Here is a 24,472-nt window from a genome sequence, read left to right as displayed (position 1 = left end):
TTTAGTAGTTATACTTATCTTTAGTCAAAGTCGTTAAGTTAGTCTCTGTACAAATCTATTTTATTAACTATTGATAATTCTCTGTTCCATGGTATTTATGCTCTATTTATCCTCTAGCAAAGAATTATTTCTTACAATAATCATTGACATATGATGTGTACAGTACTGCGTTTTCATGATTAATGGAAACTACTAAGCTTTCTAATCATCTTTTTGGAGTATATATGAAATTATTAAGTCTAGCCTGAAGGGTTTTGGGACCGGGGATGGACATCAAGGTAGGCCTAGACTAGGGCTAAGTGGCGTCTAGTGGGACCGTGATGGAGCCAAGTTTTGGTTCTTAGTAATGTCTAGAGCATGTCCAAAACTTGATCGGAGCCTTTGGTGAGGGAAGCTCTAGGTGGCCCAAAATGGATTGAGTGAGGGCGAGGGTGGGTCGTTGGTGGATGATGACACATCCAACAAAGTTAAAGATTATGTTCTACAGCATAATCAATGTGCACAACAATTAATTTTATAAATCACTGAACATATTAAACATATTTATGAAAGCAATTGTTATGCATGTTGATTACGTTGTTGAAAATAATCTTTAATTTTTTGGATGTTTAAAAATATTGTAGAACAAAAAAAAATTGAAATTGAAACCACTAGATTATATTTTATCCAATTTTGAATAATGAGCACTCCAAGATTCCAATGAAATGAGGACTTCAAGGAACTTAACTCTACACACACATATATATATATGATAATTTTTTTTTTAAGTTACAAACTTACAAACTTTTTTTTTTGAATTTTTTTTCTCCGAACTCGTTAATCCCTAGTTATAGGAAGTGTCCATGTTTAAAATTATTGAAAAAACATCATAATTTTGAAAAATAAAACATAAATAAATCGTGTATTCAACACATTTGTAACTGGGGTTCAACATTGGGTGTAAAATATTAATTATCATTGTGTTGAATATATTTATAGAGATGGTAACTATTCCTCTCGGAGTTTGGTTAGGGTCTAGAAACATAAATATTTGTTATATAATACGTCTAACTTACTTCTTACATTGAAAAATAAGTTTATGTACTTCTCCAACATAATTTTAATCGATGTTCAATAAAATATGTTAAAAAATGTTGAACTTAGATTATATATGCGTTGAGCGCATAGTTTATTTATATGTTTTCTAATGAAATAGTGATGTATTTTCAATTATTTTCAACATGGGTACCTTATATAACTAATAATTAACACATACAAAAAATAATTTTTTTTAAAAAAGTTTATAAGTTTGTAAGTTTGTACCACAACCCTCCTCTCTGTTTCTCTCTCTATATATATAGATGTATGTATATGCATATATAGCCTAGTGTTCAAATACAATCTTCAAATAAAAACTACAAACCATATGTAAAAATAAACAAAATTGATATGTACACAATAGATTTATTTTCTCTCTCTTAAATTAGATCTAATCTCTTTGTTATGAAATTCTGTAAAAATTAAACTACTAAAATGATAACTTCATATAAAACAAGATGAAAATATATATGTACAAGAGCCAATAACTCCTGACACTACATTGTATATCTTCTACATAATAAAAAGATTACAAGAGTTTAAATAGAACTAAACAAACAAGGTGGTAGCGTGAAAACATCAACCACTTCCTATTATTTCTCCACTACTACACCTAACTGACTACTACTTCCACGTACTAATCCTACTGTTACGAATACGCTGTGAACCAGGCTGACTTATTCAAATAAACAAAACATAGGGTAAACATAAAATTTAGATTAAAATCCCAACAATCTCCCCCTTAATCTAAATTTTCCTGAAGAAATCCTCCCAGCCCGTATGGCTTTTAAACTGAGCCCGTTTGGCTTAACAATGCTATGTTCTACAACACCTTCATCAACACTTTTGGCTAAGCCCGTATGGCTTTTAAACTGAGCCCGTATGGCTATTCTTATGAGTCTGTATGACTATTCTTCACAAGCCCGTATGGCTTTCAACTTAACTCGTCTGGTTGGCCCGTCTGGCCTTTTGTTTGGCTGGCCCGTCTGGCATCCTGTTCATCAGCCTGTTAACACCTACATGCATGCACACAGTCCACACAAAGTCGACAGTTCCGACCATCCAAACCTCCTCCTGTTTCCCGACCTTCCCACACTGCATATTGACACTCCCTGCACTTCTTTTAATACAACCCAATAAATAACCAAGTAAACATCGCTATTTCTGCCTCCAAGATTCTACCACATTCCAGTGCTACAATGTGAGTGTTAAATATGGTGAATGAGCCTCGAGTGAATGGGCCTCTGCACCTTTAAACCCCTGTAAATGACAAACGATTCTTCTTGTCTGCTCCTCTGTTGATGCTTTTCTTGGGACTTCTTCCTGGCCTTCAGCTTCATCCCAGCATGGACCTTCTTCTCGAAATGAATCGTTATCCCTCCAAGGAACCGTAGGGAAGGCTGTTAAGCCTTGATACTCCCCCAAGCTCTGATACCATGTTAAAATTAAACTACTAAAATGATAACTTCATATAAAACAAGATGAAAATATATATGTACAAGAGCCAATAACTCCTGAGACTACATTGTATATCTTCTACATATTAAAAAGATTACAAGAGTTTAGATAGAACTAAACAAACAAGGTGGTAGCGTGAAAACAGCAACCACTTCCTATTATTTCTCTAGTACTACACCTAACTGACTACTACTTCCATGTAGTAATCCTACTGTTACGAAAACATAAAATTTAGATTAAAATCCCAACAAATTCCACTGGCCTATTAAATCTCTCTCACCTAAGTCTTTTTCCTCATCTTTGTCTTTCTTCTCATCTCCGGTTCGATTAGTAGCCTCTCTCAAACCATTCAGTTTACTAGAATTCAATTTTCTCGTACACACATAAAGATATAATTAAAAATACTGTCGTGGTGTATTCTTTGTCTCTCTACTACCATGTAAGAAAAGAAATTAAAAATGCCTGTTTTCATACTAGCATTTCCTATATGACACAGATCAATGAAACACGCTTTTACGTGCAAATATGAAATGCTTCGAGGCAAACTATTTGAGGTACATATTTACATACGTAATACCATTATATTCCACATCTTTATCTATTTATTCTCATAATTTAGAGAATAAACTTATAGGTCTATTTAATAGGTATCTGTCATCCAAAGTGACAATGACTTTGATTTGAGTTGTAATTTTATAACTCATACAATTATATGTGCTGGCATGCATTTGTTGTATACCACTAATATGTCATGCATACAATCCCAGTCAGTTTATTAAAGCTAGAGAACAAAAGATGCATTAAAAATCCATTCTTTAGCACATATAGATATAATTTAGTGATGAAGATGGATGATTTTGGTGTGATGTGGTGGTACCATAGTGGTAGTAGTAGGGCTGATCAAAAAACAGATTTAAAACCGAAACCGGGAAAAATCGGGAAAAACTGATCTGAAACCGAAACCGAAACTGAAAAATTAAAAACTGAACCAATTTAAATGGTTGGGTTCCAGTTATACCTCCCAACCGAACTGATAAAAACTGAACCGAACCGCTTATTAAAATAATAATTAAATAATATATAATATATAATAAATATATGATCTATATTATATTTAAATTACTTACGGTGTCAGTCAATACAAATAACATGAATACATGCATGCACTTCAGACACTTTAAAGTCTGGTAAATATATAAATTTCTACTAGCCAGCACTTCTTCAGTACATATTTGGAGAATTTGCTAGTGTATAAACTGACAATAAACAGAATGAAACTAAAACGGCAAAGTTATAATGTGAATGTTGCAGTAAAAATGAAACAACAATCTGAATAAATTATATAGGTTGAGCCATTCTTCATGTTTTTTATTTGTTCTGCTATCCTTAGCTACTTCAAAATCATTTCATACATCTCCTCATCATTTCATATATGGCCTCACAAATCATTTTTGTTAAACTCCAATGTTTTATCAATTATTACGTCTAGATTACGCGTATCATTTTATCTCGTTCATATATTATTATTCATGCTTATATTTGTCGGTTTTGAAACCGAAACCGAGCCGAGGTTTTTTAAACCGAAACCGAATCCGAACCGGCGGTTGCGGTTTTCAATTTTCAAAACCGAAGATATACGGTTGCGGTTCCAGTTTTATCCGAAACTCGATCCGAACCGGCCCATGCTCTCCCCTAGGTAGTAGTGATGATGTGAGGTTTTGGTGGTGGTGATGGTGGTGAGGTGCTAACGAATGTGGGGCCACGGTAGTGGTGAAAATTTAACAGTGGTAAGCTAAGGCTCGTATATTCGATAATATATTAGTCATTTTCATGATACAAAAAGTGATTCGTGTTATAAATATCGTTTATTAGTGTAATATAATTTGCCGATGGGAGTCGGGATGTGCTAACTTATGTTCATATATGAAGATTAATTTTGAAATTTTATGAGTTTAATTGGAAATAATTACCAACGATCATTAACAATGATGATGATAATATATTTAACATATATAAATGTATTTATTGAAATAGATAGCTAAAAAAATCACTAAATTAAACTATAAAAATCATCCATGTGTAGTTTAAAGCTGGTTTTCAATGGAGTAGGACTCTATATATATGTGGCTCAAGTTATATATATATATTCCAATTGTAACTATGTATAAAATAAAACTTACACTAAATAAATACACATTAGTAAGATAAGTTTAATTGTCCAGATTTAATAATCATTTGAATAAAATAACATGTTAGTCTCTAACAGTGTTGTAAAAAGCGGGAATCGGACTTAATCGGTGAACTCACGGAACAAGGATTAATCGGAAATTAACTGAATTGATCGGGGATTAATCAGATTAATCAGTGATTAATCGGATATTTAATCAGTTCGGTGAGCTACGGAATAGGGATTAATCGGTGATTAATAGTGATTAATCACAGACTTTTAGACCAGAGGTCTCTAATTATAATTATGTATAATAAATGTTCAAGTTGTATTTAATTATAAAAGATATTATAATCATAGATTTTCTTTTATATTTACTAATGTATTTAACTTTTAAAATATATTGTAGTAGTACACTATATTCATCTTTTGCATCATGTTTTTTTTATAAAAATTCTGCACCAGTATCACTAGATTTATATATATATATATATATATATATATATATTATCTATATATATATATATATATATATATATTATCTATAATATAGAAAGATGAGTATGCATCTTCAATCACTTGATACCAATTATATAAACTGCATTGAAAAACGTCCACATGTCCCTATTAAGATCAAAATTGAGGTGAGACTTTGATAGGAATGAGTGTGAGGATGAAGAAGTTTCAAAGAACATCTTCGAGTTCAGTGACGAAGATGAGGAAGATGAGAAGGAGGGGCACAAGGATAATAAAACCATAAATATTTTGTTTGATGGAATTGATGTTGATGTCATTGACGATGTTATCAATTGCACCACTGCTAAAGAGGTATTGGACAACATCCAAACTCAGGTACAAAACAAGTGAGTGAAAACAAAATACAGTTATGTTTGTTCAACAATATGAGCATTTTCATTTCAAGACTAGTGAATCTTTAAATGATATATATATGAGATTTCAAAATTTTCTAAATGCACTCAAGTTTTATGGTAGAGTTGTTTTGGTTAAAGATTCAAATCTCAAGTTATCGAGGTCATATTGCATAAAAAGTAGCAGCCCATGATAGTTTCTCTAATACAAGCCGAGAACTTTAATGAGGATAAGTTATATGGTATACTCAAGACCACTCAACTTGAGATTCAACTGGATTAAAAAATGAGGACTCAAGAAAAGAGAAGACCATGGCCATGGTGGGGGAGAACACTGAAGAACATGAGATTGTATTCATGGTCATTGGTGCTAATGCTAAACCAGACGTGGATAATTGAGAATTAAAGCAAATGCTGAGAAAGGCAACAAAAAGGTGATAGAGGAAGACGATGAATCCACCCGAATTTATTAGATTACCACTTTTCTTTAAGTACAAATTTGGATACTGTAATAAAAACCCGACAAACAAGAAATAGATAGATATGTTAAAAAGGAAAAACATTTATTTGGTATGTTTTAAGAAATATCTTTAATATAAAAGGGATGAAATTTTAATTTGTATTATATAATCTAAATTGTACACACATGAATTTTGAACTTTCTTCTAGCAATAGTCCTCATAATTTATAATTCCTTGAACCCTTAAAAATGATAATGTCTTAAGAGTCGAGGTTGTGAAAGATAATGTTGAGGCTCACCATAAAAACACTATAGTTTTTACTTGATGATGTTATAATAATTTTAACACATGTACACTATATAGTTCATAAAATAACTCAGTAAAGAAAGTAAAATATTTGATGTTGTAAATTATGCATGGGCTAAGATAATATGGTTTTAATGCTATATGATATTGCTTGTAGTATTCGTGGAGCTTAAAATTCATTACCTCATTGAATTTGTACAAATTCCATCTACTGTAGAACAATAATAGCAAGTTAAAGTAAAATATTTTTTTATTCCATTTTTTTCAAATTTTCCACACAATTGATACTATTTTTGTAGCATTGCTATAGTGACAAAATCAAACTTCTTGATTTCAAAATTCATTAGAATTGTTGTTAAAGTGTTGTTGCATTGTTGCTCCTATTATTTTAAACTTCAACTTGCCGTCTCAATGACTAAATTTAACTTTTATTAGTGTTAAAGTCTTGATTTATTTTATCACAACTCTCTTTTATATCATTTATTAGAGTAGAAGGACCATGTGACACACCAAATTTATTACCCGTGCAAGAATTTTTAGTTAGTAAAATATTTTTTTTAAAACAAATGGATGAGTGCAAGCCACAATTTGGTAATCATCAATTTCGCTCCTTTTCACACTAGAATTTGAATCTACCTATATATCCTTCTTCATATGATTAACACATTTCAATGCACATAAACCCATCATGTATTGATGAATCATTATGTATTACATAGTCAAGCATAGAGAATTACAATTTCTGACTTGAGACTCGGTATTACTAAAATCTTTAGAGACTCATTATTATTAAAACCTTTAAGATCCATCGCCATGCCCTCGGAAAGATTTCCGCTTCAATTCGGACCATTTACATCCAAATACTCGAAGGCCCTGGAGCAAGAAAATAAACTATATAATTCTTACCCAATTTCTTGTGAAAAGTCATTCATTGGCATTAGCCAAGAAAAAATGGTTTACATAATCATGGATAATAAACGAATTAAAAAATATTTCATATCCATACCTGAAAAAGAATTGGAGCATATTCTTCATTGTCTATCAAGTTTCCAATTGCACCATCTCTTGCACAAGAAAAAAATCATGGTACGATTTATTTTTACATAAAAGATGATATAAATGTTGATTATATTGAACATAGAGAGAGTCACATATCTCTTACCTAGATCTGTATTTGATAGTTTAGGGTTTAGCATAGACGCTAATGGAGGTTGGAGGTTGGCCTCCGTTGGCAAAGGAGATTGGTGGCTCGTTTGTGTTTTATTTATAGGTAGTATTTAGGTTATTTTCTATTGGGCTTGGTCCAATATAGAACTTGATATAACATAATATATGTACTCATACGTGGCCCAAATTCAATTACAAAAAGTACATGTGAAAGCAACCAAGAAAACATGTCTTACCTTTTAATTATATTAATAATGTTGTAGAACATAATGTGTCTGTTGTCGGATATTTACAAATATTGATAAACAAAAAACAATAAAAATTAAAATGACTAAGATTATATTTTATTGAGTTTTCGACTCCAATACCCCAATATTTTGTCTGACTCCATACAAATTGGACCTTTTGCAGGGATAAAGTTGTAACATGGCGCAAGAATATGGGTATGTAAAACTTTTTATGTTAAAGTATGAGACTTAAAAAGAGTGTAGAATTAGATAATAGTGGTTAGGGTGTTAGTGCAGCTCAAGAAATTTTATTTATAGTACACGAGAAAATTTTATTGTCATGCGGAAAAGCGAGATTATGGGTATAATAATATTAAGCGAAAAGACAATAAATAATTAAGTAAAGAATTATTTATAAGAGAATATGTTGTCATATAAATAATCTCTACAATAATCTAAAATGAGAATTCTTGAAAACCCAACTACAAGTAAATAAATATAAAGGAATTAACATATTAATAAAAAATATAAAAAAGAGGAGATATTATGGCTAAAGATTTTTTTGAGAATTCTTGATATTTTACTAGAAAGATCTAGATTAAGTTAGTTTCAGAAAATGAAAAAGATTTAATATAATAAATAAATAAAAAGAAGTGGCTAAACCTTAATTAGAAAGAGAGTAGAGATTTTTAAGAAGCTAGTGAAGATTCTTTTTTTTTTTTGGGGGGGGGGATTCAAGCTAGATTTTGAAGGAGAAATTAAGTGGGAATAAAAAATTTTCTTGGAATTTCAAGGTGCTAATTATCACTAAGGTAAGATTTCTTATTTCAATCTTCTATCAGTTTGGTAAGTGTTTAAATATTTTTCACCCACTTGATTAGTTACTGTATATGTAAACACAATAAATGAAGAAGGTAAGATTTATAGGTAAAAATAAAATCTTTTAGTAGTAGATATTGTATGGATATTTAGCAGAATATTGCATTCTTTTGTTTACTGTGTTGGTGTGAGTCATAGTTTACACATATGTATATGACAAAAAAAACTAGGGTTCATAATAAGATTTGGGGATTTGTGAATTTGTTTGATATTTGATTAATTGAGGGCAGATTAAATGGGTTGATGGTGTTGGTTGAGGGGCGACGGTCGGAGAGGCAAAATGCCACCACGTCCGCGAAGTCCGGCTGCGGTGGTGGGTTTCATTGGCAGTTGCAACGACGTCGGAGGGGGAAAAATAGTGGAAAAAGAGAAGCGAAGATAGGGGCTGGGCTCTGTTGTTTGTGGTGTGTATGAAGTGGGTGTGTGCTACTTGTGTGTATGCGTTTGGCAACGGAGAAGACGAGATGTCGCAACCTACGATCGTGGCGACGCGGTGGAGGTGAGGTCGAAGGGAAGAGAGACGAGACATGGGAGAAATTTGTGATGCTCGAGATAAAATAGAGGGAAGAAGAGGAAGAACGAGGGAGAAATAAGAGAGAAGTGAAGGAGATGTGGCCGGAACCCGACGCGGCGGACGTGTAGATCGGGCTCCGATAAGGCCGGAGAGATTGGTTGCATGCGATTGGACTTCACCAGTTATTTTTTTATTTCAATTATCCCAATTGATTAACTCAAGTTCTCAAGCTTTAAAATTCTGCTTTTCTCGATTGGTCCTAAACTTGCTTTGAATAAAGTATTTATGGCCAAATTGAAGTCTGTGATTTATTCAGATCACTCTTCACCAAATGAATGTGAGGAAGGATGGAGTTAATTAAGTTATGTCATAATTATATATATTAGTGGAAAACAAATGGATGTCTAGTATGTTTAGAAGGCGTAGAACTCGGACCTCTACCTACTTTTCTGACATTGAAATGTCATTCTCTATGCCCACATTTTCATGAGAACGAAGACACCTTGATCGATTTCTATTCAAGCTTTGAGAGTGATATGAACAAACAAAAGATTTGTAAGGCTGAAGATGAAAAACATTCCCTCAATACACCAAGGATGGAGACTTCATTGGGGGTATTATTTGTCTCTCTACTACCATGTAAGAAAAAAAAATTATAAAATGCTTGGTTTCATACTAGCATTTCCGATATGACAAAGATCTATGAGTCACGCTTTTTTTACATGAAAAGATGAAATTCTTAGAGGCAAACTATTTTAGGTTCATATTTATAAAAGTAATACCCTTATATTCCACATCTTATCTATTTATTCTCATAATTATGAGAATAAACTTATAAGTGTATTTAATAGGTATTGTTATGAGAATAAACTTATAAGTGAATTTAATAGGTATCTGTCAGCCAAAGTGACAATGGCTTCGATTTGAGTTGTAAGTTTTATAAGTGATTCGGTACATGTGTTGTCATGCATTTGTTGTATACCAATAATATGTTATTCATGCAATCCCACTCAGTTTATTAAAGCTAGATGCTTTAAAAATCCATTCTTTAAGAGGCGTTTGTATTGGAGTAAGATTATATATATATAAGGGCTTAATCCACTAAAAACTAGAAACTAGTCCCTGGCCAGTTTTTCCATCACTCTTCTTAACTACAAAATTCACTCATTTGTATGTGAGAAATCACTACTTTATATATGCGAAATCTGAAAAATACCGATATATAAATACACACATATATAATTATATCATCATCTTCTTCAATCATACTACATTGATGAAACTCCTATCATCATTATCAACCCCTTCCACTACTGCCATCACCTACAACCATGATATGTCTATCACCGTTTGTCATCAAAACTTGCCACTACTAATGACTATTTTCCATCACTACAAAATCGAACTTTTTCATTTAAAAATTCATTAGAATTGCTGTTACAGTGTTGTTGCATTGTTGTTTCCATTATATTAAACTTCAACTTGCTAGCTACTTTGCCATAACATTCCAACAACAATATATTTACTCAACTAGCTTCATGTTTTTGCTCTCTCAGCTTTTCTGGAGTTTTGCGTAAACCTTTATTGTATCCGAAAAAAGATATATTTTTCCTAGTTTTTTGGTCTAAAACTCAATGGTTGTGACCCCATTGTACCATTCAAACACAAAGAAAATCCCTTTGCTTTATTTGGAGACCTCTTGTAATAGTGCGGGCATTTTAAGGAGAATTTTCTATAGGTTTCGCTTAGTCCTCAATCCTTTGAGCTACGGTCTATGCGGGATATTCCAACATTAACAAATATACTATCTTTGGTGTTTTATGCATACTAGCCTATAACCCGTGCGAAGCACGGGCGGGTATATAATTCACAATTTATTATTTAAATTTTAATATTATTTTATTAATATTTTAATATTAATGAGTTGATTTTTAATTAAATTATATCAACCAACTGATTATACTCTTAAAAATTTTGCTTTTACAATTAATTATCTAATTATAAATATTTTTATATTATTAATATGTGATAATTTATTATTCAATTAATTTCAAATCAGTTTTTTCATGTTTTGTATATGTTCATATGTATGAAAAAAATTATTTCGTATATTTTTACATTTTTTCATATATTTTATATATCTTTATATGTATGAAAAAAGATATCTTCAAGATTGGATATTTATAATTTTATTTTTTAACAACATTATAGTTTTTATATAAAATTTTATATGATAATATATTATTATAAGTGCTTTTAGTATTTAAAACTATAAAATAACATGTGCGAAGCACGGCGACCATATTATTTATATTTTATTATTTCTAAACTTAATATCATTTTATTAGTATTTTATTATTACTTTAATATGATGGTATTAAATTATATTAACTGATTGGTTATATCCACTTTTGAAATTTTGTCTTGCACAATATTTTTCTATATTATAAAATATAAGTACGAACAATCAATATTTATATTTTTCAGCAAAAATCCATGTTTCTTCAAAAGGTGGTGGGTCATAGTAGAGGTACTTACTCCGCTTGTCCTCATTATTCTTATCATCTAAACCTTAAGGTATATTCACATCAAGCATTTCAACAATTTTGTAGCTGCAAATCGACTATCCTCATCTTCATATTTCATCACATGCCCAGGTGTTGCACTGAGACGCTCTTTACTACTATCTACTTTTGGGATGACCTGGTTGCCAGACCTTCTTGCGTCATGTATATCATCACTATTGTTATGAACAGAATGAGATATATTTACATTACACTCTTGAGCACCGGTAACCTTTTGGCCAATGACAGAACAGTTCTCCACAACTGCGCTTTGATCAAATGAATTTTTATTACTATCTTTAGTTCCAGCAATTTTGAAACTCTTCAAATCAGCATTCTCATTTTCTTTCACCCTCATCTGAGTTGTACAAATTTCAACTTCACCCATTTTTTGTTCCTCAAATCTTCCCTCATCAGTCCTCGAACCTGAGTACTCGAGTTGTTGAATACATTCTTTAGCTGCAGTACCTTCGAACTCGTGGAGCATCTATAGTCTCTGCAAGAGGAATATTACAAATTTTTGCAGGAAAGTGTTGAAGCATGAAAAAATGTAAGCATTTTGATTCTTACTTGCAGTTGGTGTCAAGTTATAAATATATTAACTTGGGTAACATAGAGGGGAATTGAAAGGCACGGAGGGGAAGGAAAGAAGCAAATATCAAAAGGACAAAGATAGCCACTAAAATCCTATAAGCTGTAAACTGGGGATATATGTGAATTCAGGGGACAATAGGGTTTATTTCGATGTACTGGAGCTTGTTATGAAAGATTAGAAATGGCAACTTCACTTAGAATTATATTCATAAGCAGAGAACATACGGCTGAGACAATGTTGAGGAATTCACAACAGGCTGAGACAGTTCAGGATTTGTATGCACCATTGAACGTAAAGCTTGGAACTGGAGCACATAAAAAGAAGAATAGTCAGCCTTCTGTATATACAATTCAAAATTTTGCTTAACTTTCTTAGCAATCTAAAGACACAAATTAAACATGCATAACCACAGTAGAAGGCATAAAAACTACGAAGAACATAAAGATCAAGTGAACTCACCATCCTGCAATGCTATACTGAAAAATTGAATGGATAACAGCAGTAAAAATATCTGAAACCTCTGATCCATTACAGAATTGTATCAGTCCAGTGAGATTGTTTTTGGCCAAATTCCTATCGTAATTTGACCCTTCAGAGATATATGGAGCACCGGGGAGTGGATAGTAGTCGACCTGGTGAGTAGTGATCAATGCTCGGATAGTAGTTCTTTAAAACAATCTTCTGCAATCCTTTACTGAAAATAATTAATATATATTATAAATAAATAAAATATACAGATTATGTGCAAGAATCCAATTCCAATAGTACATTTTCATTATTTATATATATAGCCAACCTCTTATTATTAGTTATATTTGTCGAACCTCTACATAATCATAAAAAAGAATTTATAAGAATTTATAATAACCTAAAATATTAATAACTTACTATTTTTAAAATCAAACCAAATAATACAATCAATATCATCGAAGCACAATGTCTTACTAAATTAACAGATTTTGCATAGTTTTGTAAGTCCAATTTTAGTTAACCCCATTGAAGATGCCCTAAATAGACCAATTGAGATTTATTGTTAGCAAGTGATATATATTTTACGAAATGTGGATGATTAAAGTTGTCATAATTTCTCCACATAAAAAAAAGTTTGTAATAATTTCTGTAAATACCTTGGCAGCTACAAATGTTGAATCACTGAACACGCATACAAATATGAGACGATATGCGCAGTTATTAAGATTCTGAAATGAATTTACAGTATAGATAATGTCAGAGAGCACTAAGATACTCGATACTCCCCTCATGCCATTTAATTACACTGGCACTCCTAATAACACCATATACACTACTGTGGAGCTGCTGAGCCTTTTTGCTCCGGAGTTTTTGTTTCTCTATATGTTGATTGTGCTATTTAAACATAATTTTGGTTGGTCATATACAGTAATAGTGGTAACAATAGTGGTAACAGGCATGTTTATTGTTCTATTTCTTTTTAAATGTCCTCTCCGTAGTCTAATTACGTGACCACATGTGTATCCCTACATATAAAAAATACAAATCAACTATCACCTGTGCAATTCATTAAGCTGCTATATATGGTCCAGGTGAACAGAGACATTTGCCTAGGACTGTAAATCTCGCCGTGCTAGGCCAAGTACCATTTATCTATACTTGCTCTTCATATTTTATGTATCTATACTGCTTGTTCTTCTTTATTGTATATATTTTGCAAATTTATTTTCTTCCATGTAAAATTCTGATTAAGTGCCTGACTAAAAGTCTACTCAGGCGAGGTTCACCAAGCCTGGAAAATGATTTTGGAATGGTTTCATTTAGTAAATCGTTGGGGAATTTAAACTCTTTCAAAGGCTTGCACAAACAGCAGAACATAGTCAATCAATATTACACTGTCTATAGACTAATCTATATATCAATATTACACTGATCCTAGACTAATCTATATTACCTTTTAATTGTAAATCTAAAGCATAATCCAATAAAAACCTAAACAAATATCAATTAAGAAAAGCTATATCATGTTTTCAACTGTTATAAAGTTTTTCATGCTTTGTCCTTAGAGTATACATTGGCCATTGGCCCATTACTACTCACACTCCAAAACAATTATCTACCGTACATTTTATCCTTATCTTCCATGTGTTATATCTTGCTTAATTACTCTGCACAAACAATATTAAATCAATATACATAATGATTTAAGACATACAACATTATTCATGAGCACATTCTTTAAAATTCTGGGAATAAATGGTTCAAAAGAATAACATACCTATGCGACGGTGGAAATACAGTCGGATAGATGAAGATCCCTATCACCGCGTAATTTCTTTAAATTCCTTATTAATATAATTTTATTTAATAATTCCTGTCTCTGATGATACATAAAAGGTTATTATTATTAGTATTGAGAAATGAATATGTGGATATGTTGACTAATGACAAATAAATTAAAAAGGGACAATACACTTATCAATATATCTGGCATAATATATTATATTATATATTTTAAGCAAATGAACTTTCTGTTGTCATTAAGACAGAAAAATTAATGCAAATCAGTGTAATTTAAGTTTAGAGTAACAATAATGTTTTAGTACTTGTTGCAGAATACTCAAACAGTCAACAATCTTTCCAATATAAAACTTATTGTTCTGTTTCTTTTTAAATGTCCTCTCCGTAGTCTAATTACGTGACCACATGTGTATCCCTGCAGCAGTGGCACTCCTTGTGCCCTTTCATCTTGCTAATACTAAACGAAGTCTGCTATTCTCTGTGCTCTAGTGCTCAACTCATATCAAGAAAGCTGGTCAGAAGCTCTGCCCATTAATTATATCAGCTGTAAGCAGGGCAGTTACAGCCTGGAGATTGGTCCTAGCTAGAAGGTTTCGACTCCTCGATGAATGGTGCAACTTTGTTGAGGTACTAATCAGCAAAGCTGCTATTAAATGATGCTTATTTAAGTGAATAATATTATTTAATAACTAAACAAAGAAAAAGGTGCTTGCTTTGAATCTGTAGCACAAGGGAGATATTTTACATTTTGAACCACTGGCTCTTTCACTTGACACCTTTTTCTTTTCAATTTGACATGTTACTTTTAGTTACAAACGTTGCTATTGGTAACATAACATTTATGTATAAGCTTCATCTTGCTAATACTAAACGAAGTCTGCTATTCTCTGTGCTTTAGTGCTAAACTCATATCAAGAAAGCTGGCCAGAAGCTCTGCTTCCTAAAAACTACTTCCTGGTGTTGAAGTATACATTTGGGACAAAGGTAATTAACTCCTAAATTTGCCAAGTGTTTATTGTTAGGATTTTAAGGACTTGGTTATAAGCCTCTTCATATAATAGTATCATGGCCGGGTTTCGGAATAAGTTAATGTTTCAAACAACTTTCGGATCAAACACTTTACGTGCATTACCAAACACAACAAAGATGAAATTATCAATCCTTATAAGCAACCTAATTCTTAAAACTTATTTCGATGAACCTAATAAAAACTTTATTAAGTTTAAACACATCTATCGACCTACTTCATATAGACCATTTTAAAGAACATAATTCTTAAAGAAAAACTAATTAAATTAAAAGACACATAATCTTTTAATACAAACACATCTTTTTAAAGCAAATAAATACAAATATAAAGGTAAATATTAAAAAATAGAAAATAAGTGAACAAATATTAAATAACCATGTAATATAAGCACTTAAAGATGTAATATCTATAAATATTTGATAATCAGAAGATTATGTAAATTTGATAAAACAAAATTATGAAAAAAAATAAATTTTAAAGAGGACTTACAGTGGCAGAAAAGAAGAGAACTACAGGGACTTGCAATTCAATTAATACCAAGCTCCTATGACAATATAGCAAGCAATTAACTACAGAAATGTAATCTGGAAACAGTATCTAAAACAATTTACAAATGAAAAGCATATTAACCTGTGCCAAGTGCCAATAGCTCTCCATTATGGAAGCAGACTGTCAATCTCTAGCCTGTCAGAATACAATCTGTACAAAAAACACTGCTGGCATAATAGTAAAATACTGCCAGCAATTTGTATAAAAAGAAAATGATGCAAATCAAGTTTAAATACAACACAATATTTTACTACACTATTAAAAGTCCTAGACAACCAAAACTTATATACCAATCGACGAAAGAGATACATGAAACATAGTTCTGATTCAAATGAAACAACCATAAAACAAAAATAAGTAGTTATAATAGAGACTGCCATTAGCTTGCAGAAATATTTTCAGGGGTTTATAACCGTGAGGAGGTGATCAGATATCGCGCCTGCTTTCATCATTTCCGGGGAGGGCATTGCTGTTGCAATGGAAATTAGTAGCCTTATATACTCAGTAGTTTGAAAATTAGAGTTATTGAGACTGCAAAACAAGAGAACCTCTGGTCTATTAGCAAAATGGAAGATTTGTTTTGGGCGACACATTTCAAATTGTTTTGGACGACACATAGAGTTGTTTTTGACACTGGTGGCATTCGAGAAATGCATTTCTAGCACCTACTACATTAGATTAGCTGCCAAAGTACAAAGTCCTACAATAACATGACGAAACCCTGGACTCACCAGAACAAACTGAGAAGACATGCCTAGTAATCACTGGAACAGTAGACAACTTTAAATCAATTAATGAATCTAGAATCATATAACTGAAAAGAAAGAAAATCTTAGCAAGATCATACTTGAGTTTAAATAGGAAAGAAACCCGAAAATAAACAGTGAACAGATTTGGCAAGAGATAATACTTTACATAATAATTGCGCACTTGAGCTGTTCTCAATTTTCCAATACATACAAAGATTGATAAAGAATAGCTACGGGTGTACATAGAACATATAGACATCATCAAACAGACCTGATCATTATCATCTACAGGTTCTGAAGGGGACTTCTTGGTGTCGGACGGCTTATCTGCCCCACAATTTTGTCTATTGCACTTTCTCCTAAAAGGATAATTGATATTGTTGCATTTCTCACACTTCCAGCTCCCCTCGGCATCTCAGGTTCTGTAAGATAATAGATTATTATAAGCAATAGTTAAAACATGAAATATATTATGATTTTTTCTAGAGGGGATAGAAAAAACATAATATGGACATCTGATAGTTAACTTCAGTACTGCACATGGGGGTTCCGCCTGTGTGTATGGGTGTGTTAATGAGGGAGGGGAGGATAATAAATTGCTAGATAGAATATCATTTTAAGTAGAACAATACAGGGATAATGCCATCTGAAATTCGCAGCTTAGTCAGTTCAGTAGCAGTTATTTTAAGCTTCTCAGCCGCTTGCAAATAAAAGAAGTAAAAAAAAAAAAGCTTCAGCAAATTAAACCAGCAAGCCAAGATCTCAAAGTTAAAAATAAAGTTTTTACAACCTTTGGAGATGCTTTGGCAGTCTTCTAGAGAATTGCTGCGCATGCTTCAGGACTGGAATGATATCTACGAAGGCAACAAAGATTAATACATTAAACTGGTAGATATGTATATACTGGATCTGGAGGCATTCAAAGGAATAAAACAACCTTGTTCACTTGCTAAAACAGGGTACCACTAGTTAAAGTCTGCAAGATACTCTACAGATTAATAAAACAAAAATCCCCCAAGTATATTTCTTGACAAGTCTGGATCAGTTCGAGATAAATAATTTTACTTCTTTCCTTTGCAATTTACATGAAGTTTTCCTTTTTACACGACTCAAATGCACCTTCACGAGGGTTCTTTGTGAATATGACATCTGCCTTATACTTTGATTAAATTATAAATTAAAATAGAAAGAACGCAAATTACTTGCACATTAATCTTCGTAAACAAACTTTCACTCATTTCTAATCATTAGACAAACTACAATTCAGTCGAAATATACTGCTGCCTAAATTTGAACATATGACCATACCATATAGCAAATTTTCTCATAGAGCATCTACAATTGCATAAAATGTTTAGTCATTGACGATGCCAGGCGCAAAGAGCACATGGGTTTTAAGAGGCAGAAGGCAACAACACAAAGCTTATTAAAAGTGTCAATGCTAATTCTGATTATCTGATGTGAATGCTGAATTTTAAGGATAGTGATATTACCCAAGTACTGAAATTGTCATACTACATAAAACACTAGAAAAAGAATGTGCCATAAAACCAGGGGAAAACCTGAGAAAAGCACAGCAGCAGAATGTAAATACAATAGAAAGGTTACAAAAGGAACTCAGGGGGATTTATTTGAAAATCTCATCCACTTTAGATGTGAATGATAAGCTAGCTACATAAACACTTACTGAAGCAGATGAATTTGGTCTAGAGAATAAATATCGGGAGGAAATGGTCCATCAACCCAAGAAAGAGGTTGAGGCAGTTCAGGGCCTTTATGAAGCAAAATTGCTTGAACTTTTAAAGCAAATACATTCCAAGACAAAACGAATGGAGCAGGTACAATTACAAAGTTTCTCTGCTATTACCAAAAACATGTTGAATTTTGGAGTGTTTCTGGCAAAGATTTCTCTTGTGTGGAGGCATCCAAGGGGGCTCATTGTTATAAGTAGAATATTAAGCTAACATAACCAGAGTATCCAAACGCACCAGAATTAATTGAACTCCCGAAATTCAAACTAAGCTCACTCAAGTATGTTAATTTCCCCGGAACAACACTATTGGACGAATTACCATTCTGCCTACCTATTTCTGACACAACTTTGATGAAATTATCAATCCTTATAAGCAATTAAATTAGATAACAAAGAAACCTAGTTATTTAGAACATAGGAACTCATATTCATCTATATGTATCCAGAACATACCTTCAGGGGAGATGAATTAAGTAGTGTTCTTGATAGATGGAATGAAAAGTAGCACAGGAGCTTGCCTAGATGAAGAGAGAGACAGCGGGCTATGGTGGTGATAGGATCTTGCACGGTGGTGCTGCTGTTACGTGGTGTATTTGGTTGTCTGCAAATATAGACTTGTTGATTTTACACTTAATTTCTAACATGCCATCTTAAGAACAGATAAGCAGACGTAAAGATAAATACTTTATCTCATAAGTAAAATTTTAAAGCTTCTCAAATTCAAGTTACACAAAACCAAAAACATACGGACAAGAAAATCTCTTGGAAGTATAGGTTGTTTTAATAGAGGCAGTCAAGGAAACTAAGCAGCTGACATCCTACGAATAAAATAAAACACTAGATGATAGTGCTTGATAACTTGAAACCTTATCTGATTTAAACCATGCTGCATGAATTTGAGGACACAAATTTTGCATACCTAAATACACTCCTTGGGACAGCAGATGATCAGCCTCCTTGGCTTGCTTGTATGCCAGTTCCTCAGTGAAAGTGATTACAGCTTCAAGAACAGGATTATACCTGTGTTAATATTCTAATACGTATTAGAAAGCAATCTTGAGTAGCAATATGGCCCGGAGACTCTGGCATATTGCTATTACCTCTTTAGCCTCTTCAGGAAAATCTTTGTAAGCTCCTCAGATGAAATTTGTTTGGTCTTAATGAGTTGCCCCAGTTCAAGAACCTACAACCAGAATGTCATGCATATTACACGTCAGAGAACAATAGGACTTAAAATTATCAACTACTGATCATGTAATCATCATAAAAAGCTCTTACAGTCATAAAAGCAATGTCTTCATCAGAAATTGGCTTCTGCACACCTGGCACTGATGGATAGTTGAATCTTTTGTTAGGACTTGGTGCTCCTTTAGAATCCCACACAGGATTAAATATCAAATAAGATGGGTTCTGCAAGCCCCCATTGTCCGAAGCAACCAGTTTCCTGTTGGCATCGCTGGTGGGGATGTTAAGCTCTTTGGCACCATTATTAATCTCCAGCATCTATGCAAAGAACAGTATACAAACAGCAGTCATATACCAAAATAAGCCAAGTACCCCAAATTTCAAAGTACAAGACTGTTCATGCCAAAATTACCTTAGTATCATTGAGCAAGTCTGCACCCAACATCCTAAATCCACACTTGAGCAGAACAGCTTCATCACATTCGTCTTCACATCTTTCAGATTGGATTTTTGCATTAACCTTTCCTCTGTCCTGATCAAAAAATACAAAGTATAACAATGTAGGATTATACTATATACAAGTCAACCTCCTGCATTGTATTCAATTCCAAATTTCTGATGGATATGACTTCAAATCCAGTACTTCAATTAACAGCCCTAAATGGAAGGATCTTGAAATGGCCATTAATTATTGTGATCGACTGATTGTGACAATGAGTCAATGACCCATGAAAGTAAGTTCTGTTATACTACTATTGGTATTAATCAATAGTAGTAAATACATCCCTATTACCATCCTCCCTAGTCCCTCGCATTTAAAAATATAAAAATAAAAAATAATCCTCCCTACCAAATGCCAGATTGCTAGTATATACTATAGTAACCACATCATTCTCCGCCTAAATCAACAAAAAGTACCATCTTAAACTCGGATGAACTATGAATCTATGATATTAATCAATATTGCTTAAAAAATTACACAAGTCACATATCAAAGTAACAGAATACAGCAGGATGTATTTATACATAGGGGGAATAGGAGACAGTTAGTACTTAGTATAGCACTGAGATGGTGATTTTAAAAAAGTGACCAAACGAAACGAAAAAAAGTGAACAAAAAATGGGACTACAAATTATACCCATGTTGGCTTATTATAGTATAGTAAGATAGTATATATATGGTCCAAATCGTTATGTGAAATAGTAGAATATTTGGTTGTTACTTTGTGGTTGTTATGTAAAATTGGTTGTTATGCAAAGCACACACGTGTAGAACGAAGATAATATATTTTTATTTGAAATGAATCTTATTTTGACAGAAAAAGACCACCAGAACGGCCTATACGTGCATGTTCTTCAGCTTTTGACTTATTTGTTTGTAACTGAGCAACAGCAGTTCCTATTTGTTCATAACTGAAATTGCGATCTCTTTGTGAATGGCAAGTCTTGTGACGGTTACAACATGTTTGATTTTAGTGGTGTCATGAGCTGTTATTTCATGCCATTTATTATAAACCTTACCCCTATCAACACTCATTCTTTCTTGCAACCCTAACCATCTTTCATTCAGAATATATACAATTATTTATACCAAGTTAACGAAAATATAATTTCAATAATTTCTAAATTATCAAAAAAATTAACACATCAGCACTAATGTCACAAGCTTATATACCAGAAGCATTTCATAGCAAACTCTGTCCATCTTCTAGAAAACAAAGAGTTCTTGACAGCGAGAATTTCGACTAAAAACGAGTACTAATACTATCTTATTAAAAAGTTACTCATAATTAGCACTAGAAGTACCCAATTTTCTTGTTTTGAGTTCTTACCCCATTTAACAGCAAAGCAAACACCAAACACACATTAACAATGTACACTTAATTAACATGTACATTTGCAGTAGATACAACTTGTACGTTGTCTTAACAAATAAGCCAAACGTTGTTTGACCCTCCCTTTCTCTCTCTTAATATTCCATTTTTCATACTTTTCTCCCTCTTCTTCTCCATTTTTTCACCCATCTCCTATTCAATCCCTCATTTTTTCACTTAAAAATCCAATCTTTTTTCTCTAAATCACCAAGATTTGTTCGATATAGAGATTCATATAGTTCTTGTTTCTTGCTATGTTTTTAAGCATAAAGCTGCTGAGTTATAGAGAACTTGTTTGTCAAAAACAACTCCAAATGCAACTGCGTTGCACATTACAGATCGCTCAAAAGTTAATGCATGATTTTTGCTTCACTTCACTAAATAGGACTGGGGGTTTTCATTCGAAAAATACACCAGAGAAAGAGGTGGTTGGTATGTAGACCATTTTAACAATGTTCTGCTACAAATAAATTGCAGTTGAATCAGGGCATGATAAACTTGTATAAAAAATGCTGCATCTCAAACAGATAAATAATTATATATCACACTGATTTCATACACTTGGTTAGAAAAGATAACTAAAGCAACTTGCACAATTCTAATGATTTTAAAAACGAGTTAATTTTTCAAACAACTCTCAGATCAAACACATTACGTGCATGATTCATTCTTAGTTTAATCAATCCTTATAAGCAACTAAAAACAAAGATCAAATCCTTATAAGCAACTAAAAACAAATTTCTCAAGAAATTAACAGCAGATGATACTCACCAGCATGCTTACGATCTTGAGGCCGCCCAGACTTGATAAGAACCTTAAGGTCCACAAGACCAAGAGACATAAGGCCAGGAGTAAGGCCAGCCATAAGCCCAGCAAGCAATACCAAACCCAAACTTGCAAATACATACAGCACAAACTCTGTTCCACAATAGGGTATATCAGCTCCCATCTCTTCAATTCTTCAAAAATCTTGGGGTTTTAAAGAGTTTTTGTATATGGGTTTTTGTTATATTTTCTGTATCTACAGCGGGCTAATTAGTGGACTGTTAAGTGTTATGAGTAGTATTTGGTCTTGTCTGCAAAGTTAATCTCTGCTGGGAGAAAGAGTCGCTTGGTCGTATGTGGCTGACGGAGAGGAAGAAAGAGGGCGGTGGTTCAAGTATCTGTTTTCTATAGTACTTGCTTTAGTTTGGAGAACCAGTGTCCACTCGGAAATAGAACTCTAACAGGACCGTGTAATAGTCCAGTAACGAAAAAAGAAACGACGAAACCAAAAAACGTAAAGGAAAAGTAGGACTACAAATTATCTTATTATAGTATAGTATAGATTTTCCAAATAACAGTTATTGTTATTGCTATTTTTAACCTCAAACACTTAAACAAACACATGAAGGCATTTTGAGGGAGTTAACTAAAAACATTTATCTACTGACAGAAGTAAAATGTGTAACAATTTTTCCCAATGAGCACAAATAAATGTATCTTCCAAATCATATTAAATATTAAAATATAGGTAATCAAAAAAACAAAGATTCTAAATACAGGTGAAATGATCGGCCTATTAAATAAATAAATATGTTATTGATTTATGTAGAGCTTACTATCAAAAAACCCATTAATCTTTTCACTACTTTGCTAATTAACCAATAAAGTTTTTTACTAACAACGTTAACCAACATTTTTTTTCAAATTAAGTAAAATTTAACCATGGTTAACTTAAAATCTCAATGTTTTCTACATCACTACTCCACGTACTTGCCACATGTAAATTATAAAAAATAACAATAAAATCAATAATCATTAAAATCAAAATATCAAAAGAATATCTAAAACCTCTCTGTTGCCCTCTCATTCTCCCGCTACTCTCTTGAAACCCTACCCAACCACCACCTTGTTGCACTCATTTTAATCGTTGCTTTTAGATTGATACGATAAGTTCATCTTCGATTATTCCTTTCATCTGATTTATATACTCATCTTGTAATTGGGGTTTCTGAATTCGATTAGTGTTCTTATAATTTGTGTTAATTGGGGTTTGTGTTGTATGGTTGAAGATATCAAGTATGGAGGAGGATTGCAAGTGTTTAAGGTTCAATTGGAGGCAATATACGGTCATTATTCAAGTAGACCCAGATAGATGTAATATGCTATATTTGGTGATCTACTTCGAAGATGAAGGTAAGAAGTCTGTGCTTAATTACAAATACCTAGCCTTTTCATATGTGCACAACACTACAAGAAAATCGTATTCACACAACATTTATTAGACGATGAACACAAAATATTCCGTAGTGCCAAATTAACAAACAACTGGGACTTTGTTGGTCTTACAAAACTGTTGTCTAGGTCTTTATATGACAATGGTTATAGGTCATATTTAATCGTGTTGTGTAATTGGCATCCTCTGATCAGATCAGACAACAGGCCTTGATGCTATTGTTAAGAATCTTTTAACACAAGAGTGTAAAATCATTGTATGTACACAAATTAATTTCATCATAAGACAAAAGTTTTAGCCATTTGTGTTGTGTGAGTGAGACAAGTGTATGGCAGTGTTATTTGATTAATTATCAAACTATGGTTTGTAAATACCATTTTGAGGATGAAATTTTTGAAAGTTGATAGACGATGGTTATTAACTTTGTGAGATAAATTGGATTCATTCAATTGTTTGTCAAAACTCTTGTATGAATGCCCTGTTCACAAGACAGTTTTACATATTCTCATAATCATTGTTGTGTGTTTATCAAGCATGGGAAAAAAAATTAACTAGTACA

At 32.5% G+C, this 24,472-nt stretch overlaps 1 protein-coding gene and 1 long non-coding RNA gene across 4 annotated transcripts; both read right to left on the bottom strand.

Moving 5' to 3' along the window:
* Positions 1–11,625: 11,625 nt before the first annotated feature.
* On the bottom strand, positions 11,626–16,808 carry LOC135152371 (uncharacterized). Of its 2 annotated transcripts, XR_010291455.1 has the most exons (5): positions 16,216–16,808; positions 16,075–16,129; positions 12,744–12,978; positions 12,509–12,588; positions 11,626–12,185 (listed from the first exon to the last, which is right to left on the bottom strand). It is a non-coding gene; the product is annotated as an uncharacterized LOC135152371 (long non-coding RNA). The 2 variants fall into 2 exon arrangements; XR_010291454.1 differs by lacking the exon at positions 11,626–12,185 and having other exon boundaries at positions 12,193–12,588.
* A 2,287-nt stretch (positions 16,809–19,095) lies between these two features.
* LOC135152411 (uncharacterized) lies at positions 19,096–22,967 on the bottom strand. Of its 2 annotated transcripts, none has more exons than XM_064092663.1 (6): positions 22,467–22,967; positions 20,234–20,353; positions 19,915–20,139; positions 19,737–19,819; positions 19,556–19,656; positions 19,096–19,237 (listed from the first exon to the last, which is right to left on the bottom strand). In XM_064092663.1, exons 1-6 carry the CDS (start codon positions 22,599–22,601, stop codon positions 19,179–19,181), a joined length of 723 nt encoding a protein of 240 aa, XP_063948733.1. In that variant the 5' UTR covers positions 22,602–22,967; the 3' UTR covers positions 19,096–19,178. The 2 variants fall into 2 exon arrangements, with proteins under 2 accessions (XP_063948733.1, XP_063948734.1); XM_064092664.1 differs by having other exon boundaries at positions 20,234–20,348.
* Positions 22,968–24,472: the final 1,505 nt, after the last annotated feature.

Source organism: Daucus carota, chromosome 4, assembly GCF_001625215.2.
Source record: "Daucus carota subsp. sativus chromosome 4, DH1 v3.0, whole genome shotgun sequence".
NCBI classification, from domain to species: domain Eukaryota; kingdom Viridiplantae; phylum Streptophyta; class Magnoliopsida; order Apiales; family Apiaceae; genus Daucus; species Daucus carota.
Note: the sequence above shows the minus strand (reverse complement) of the source record. Positions and strands in the feature narration are given on the sequence as shown.

Excerpts from the sequence above, each read along its gene's own strand:
- LOC135152411 (XM_064092663.1), bottom strand. The coding sequence starts at position 22,601 with ATGTATTTGCAAGTTTGGGTTTGGTATTGCTTGCTGGGCTTATGGCTG. Across the intron at positions 20,354-22,466 it reads TCAAGATCGTAAGCATGCTG|GACAGAGGAAAGGTTAATGC; the intron begins GTGAGTATCATC and ends TTTTTTGATCAG. Across the intron at positions 19,657-19,736 it reads TTCCTGAAGAGGCTAAAGAG|GTATAATCCTGTTCTTGAAG; the intron begins GTAATAGCAATA and ends ATATTAACACAG.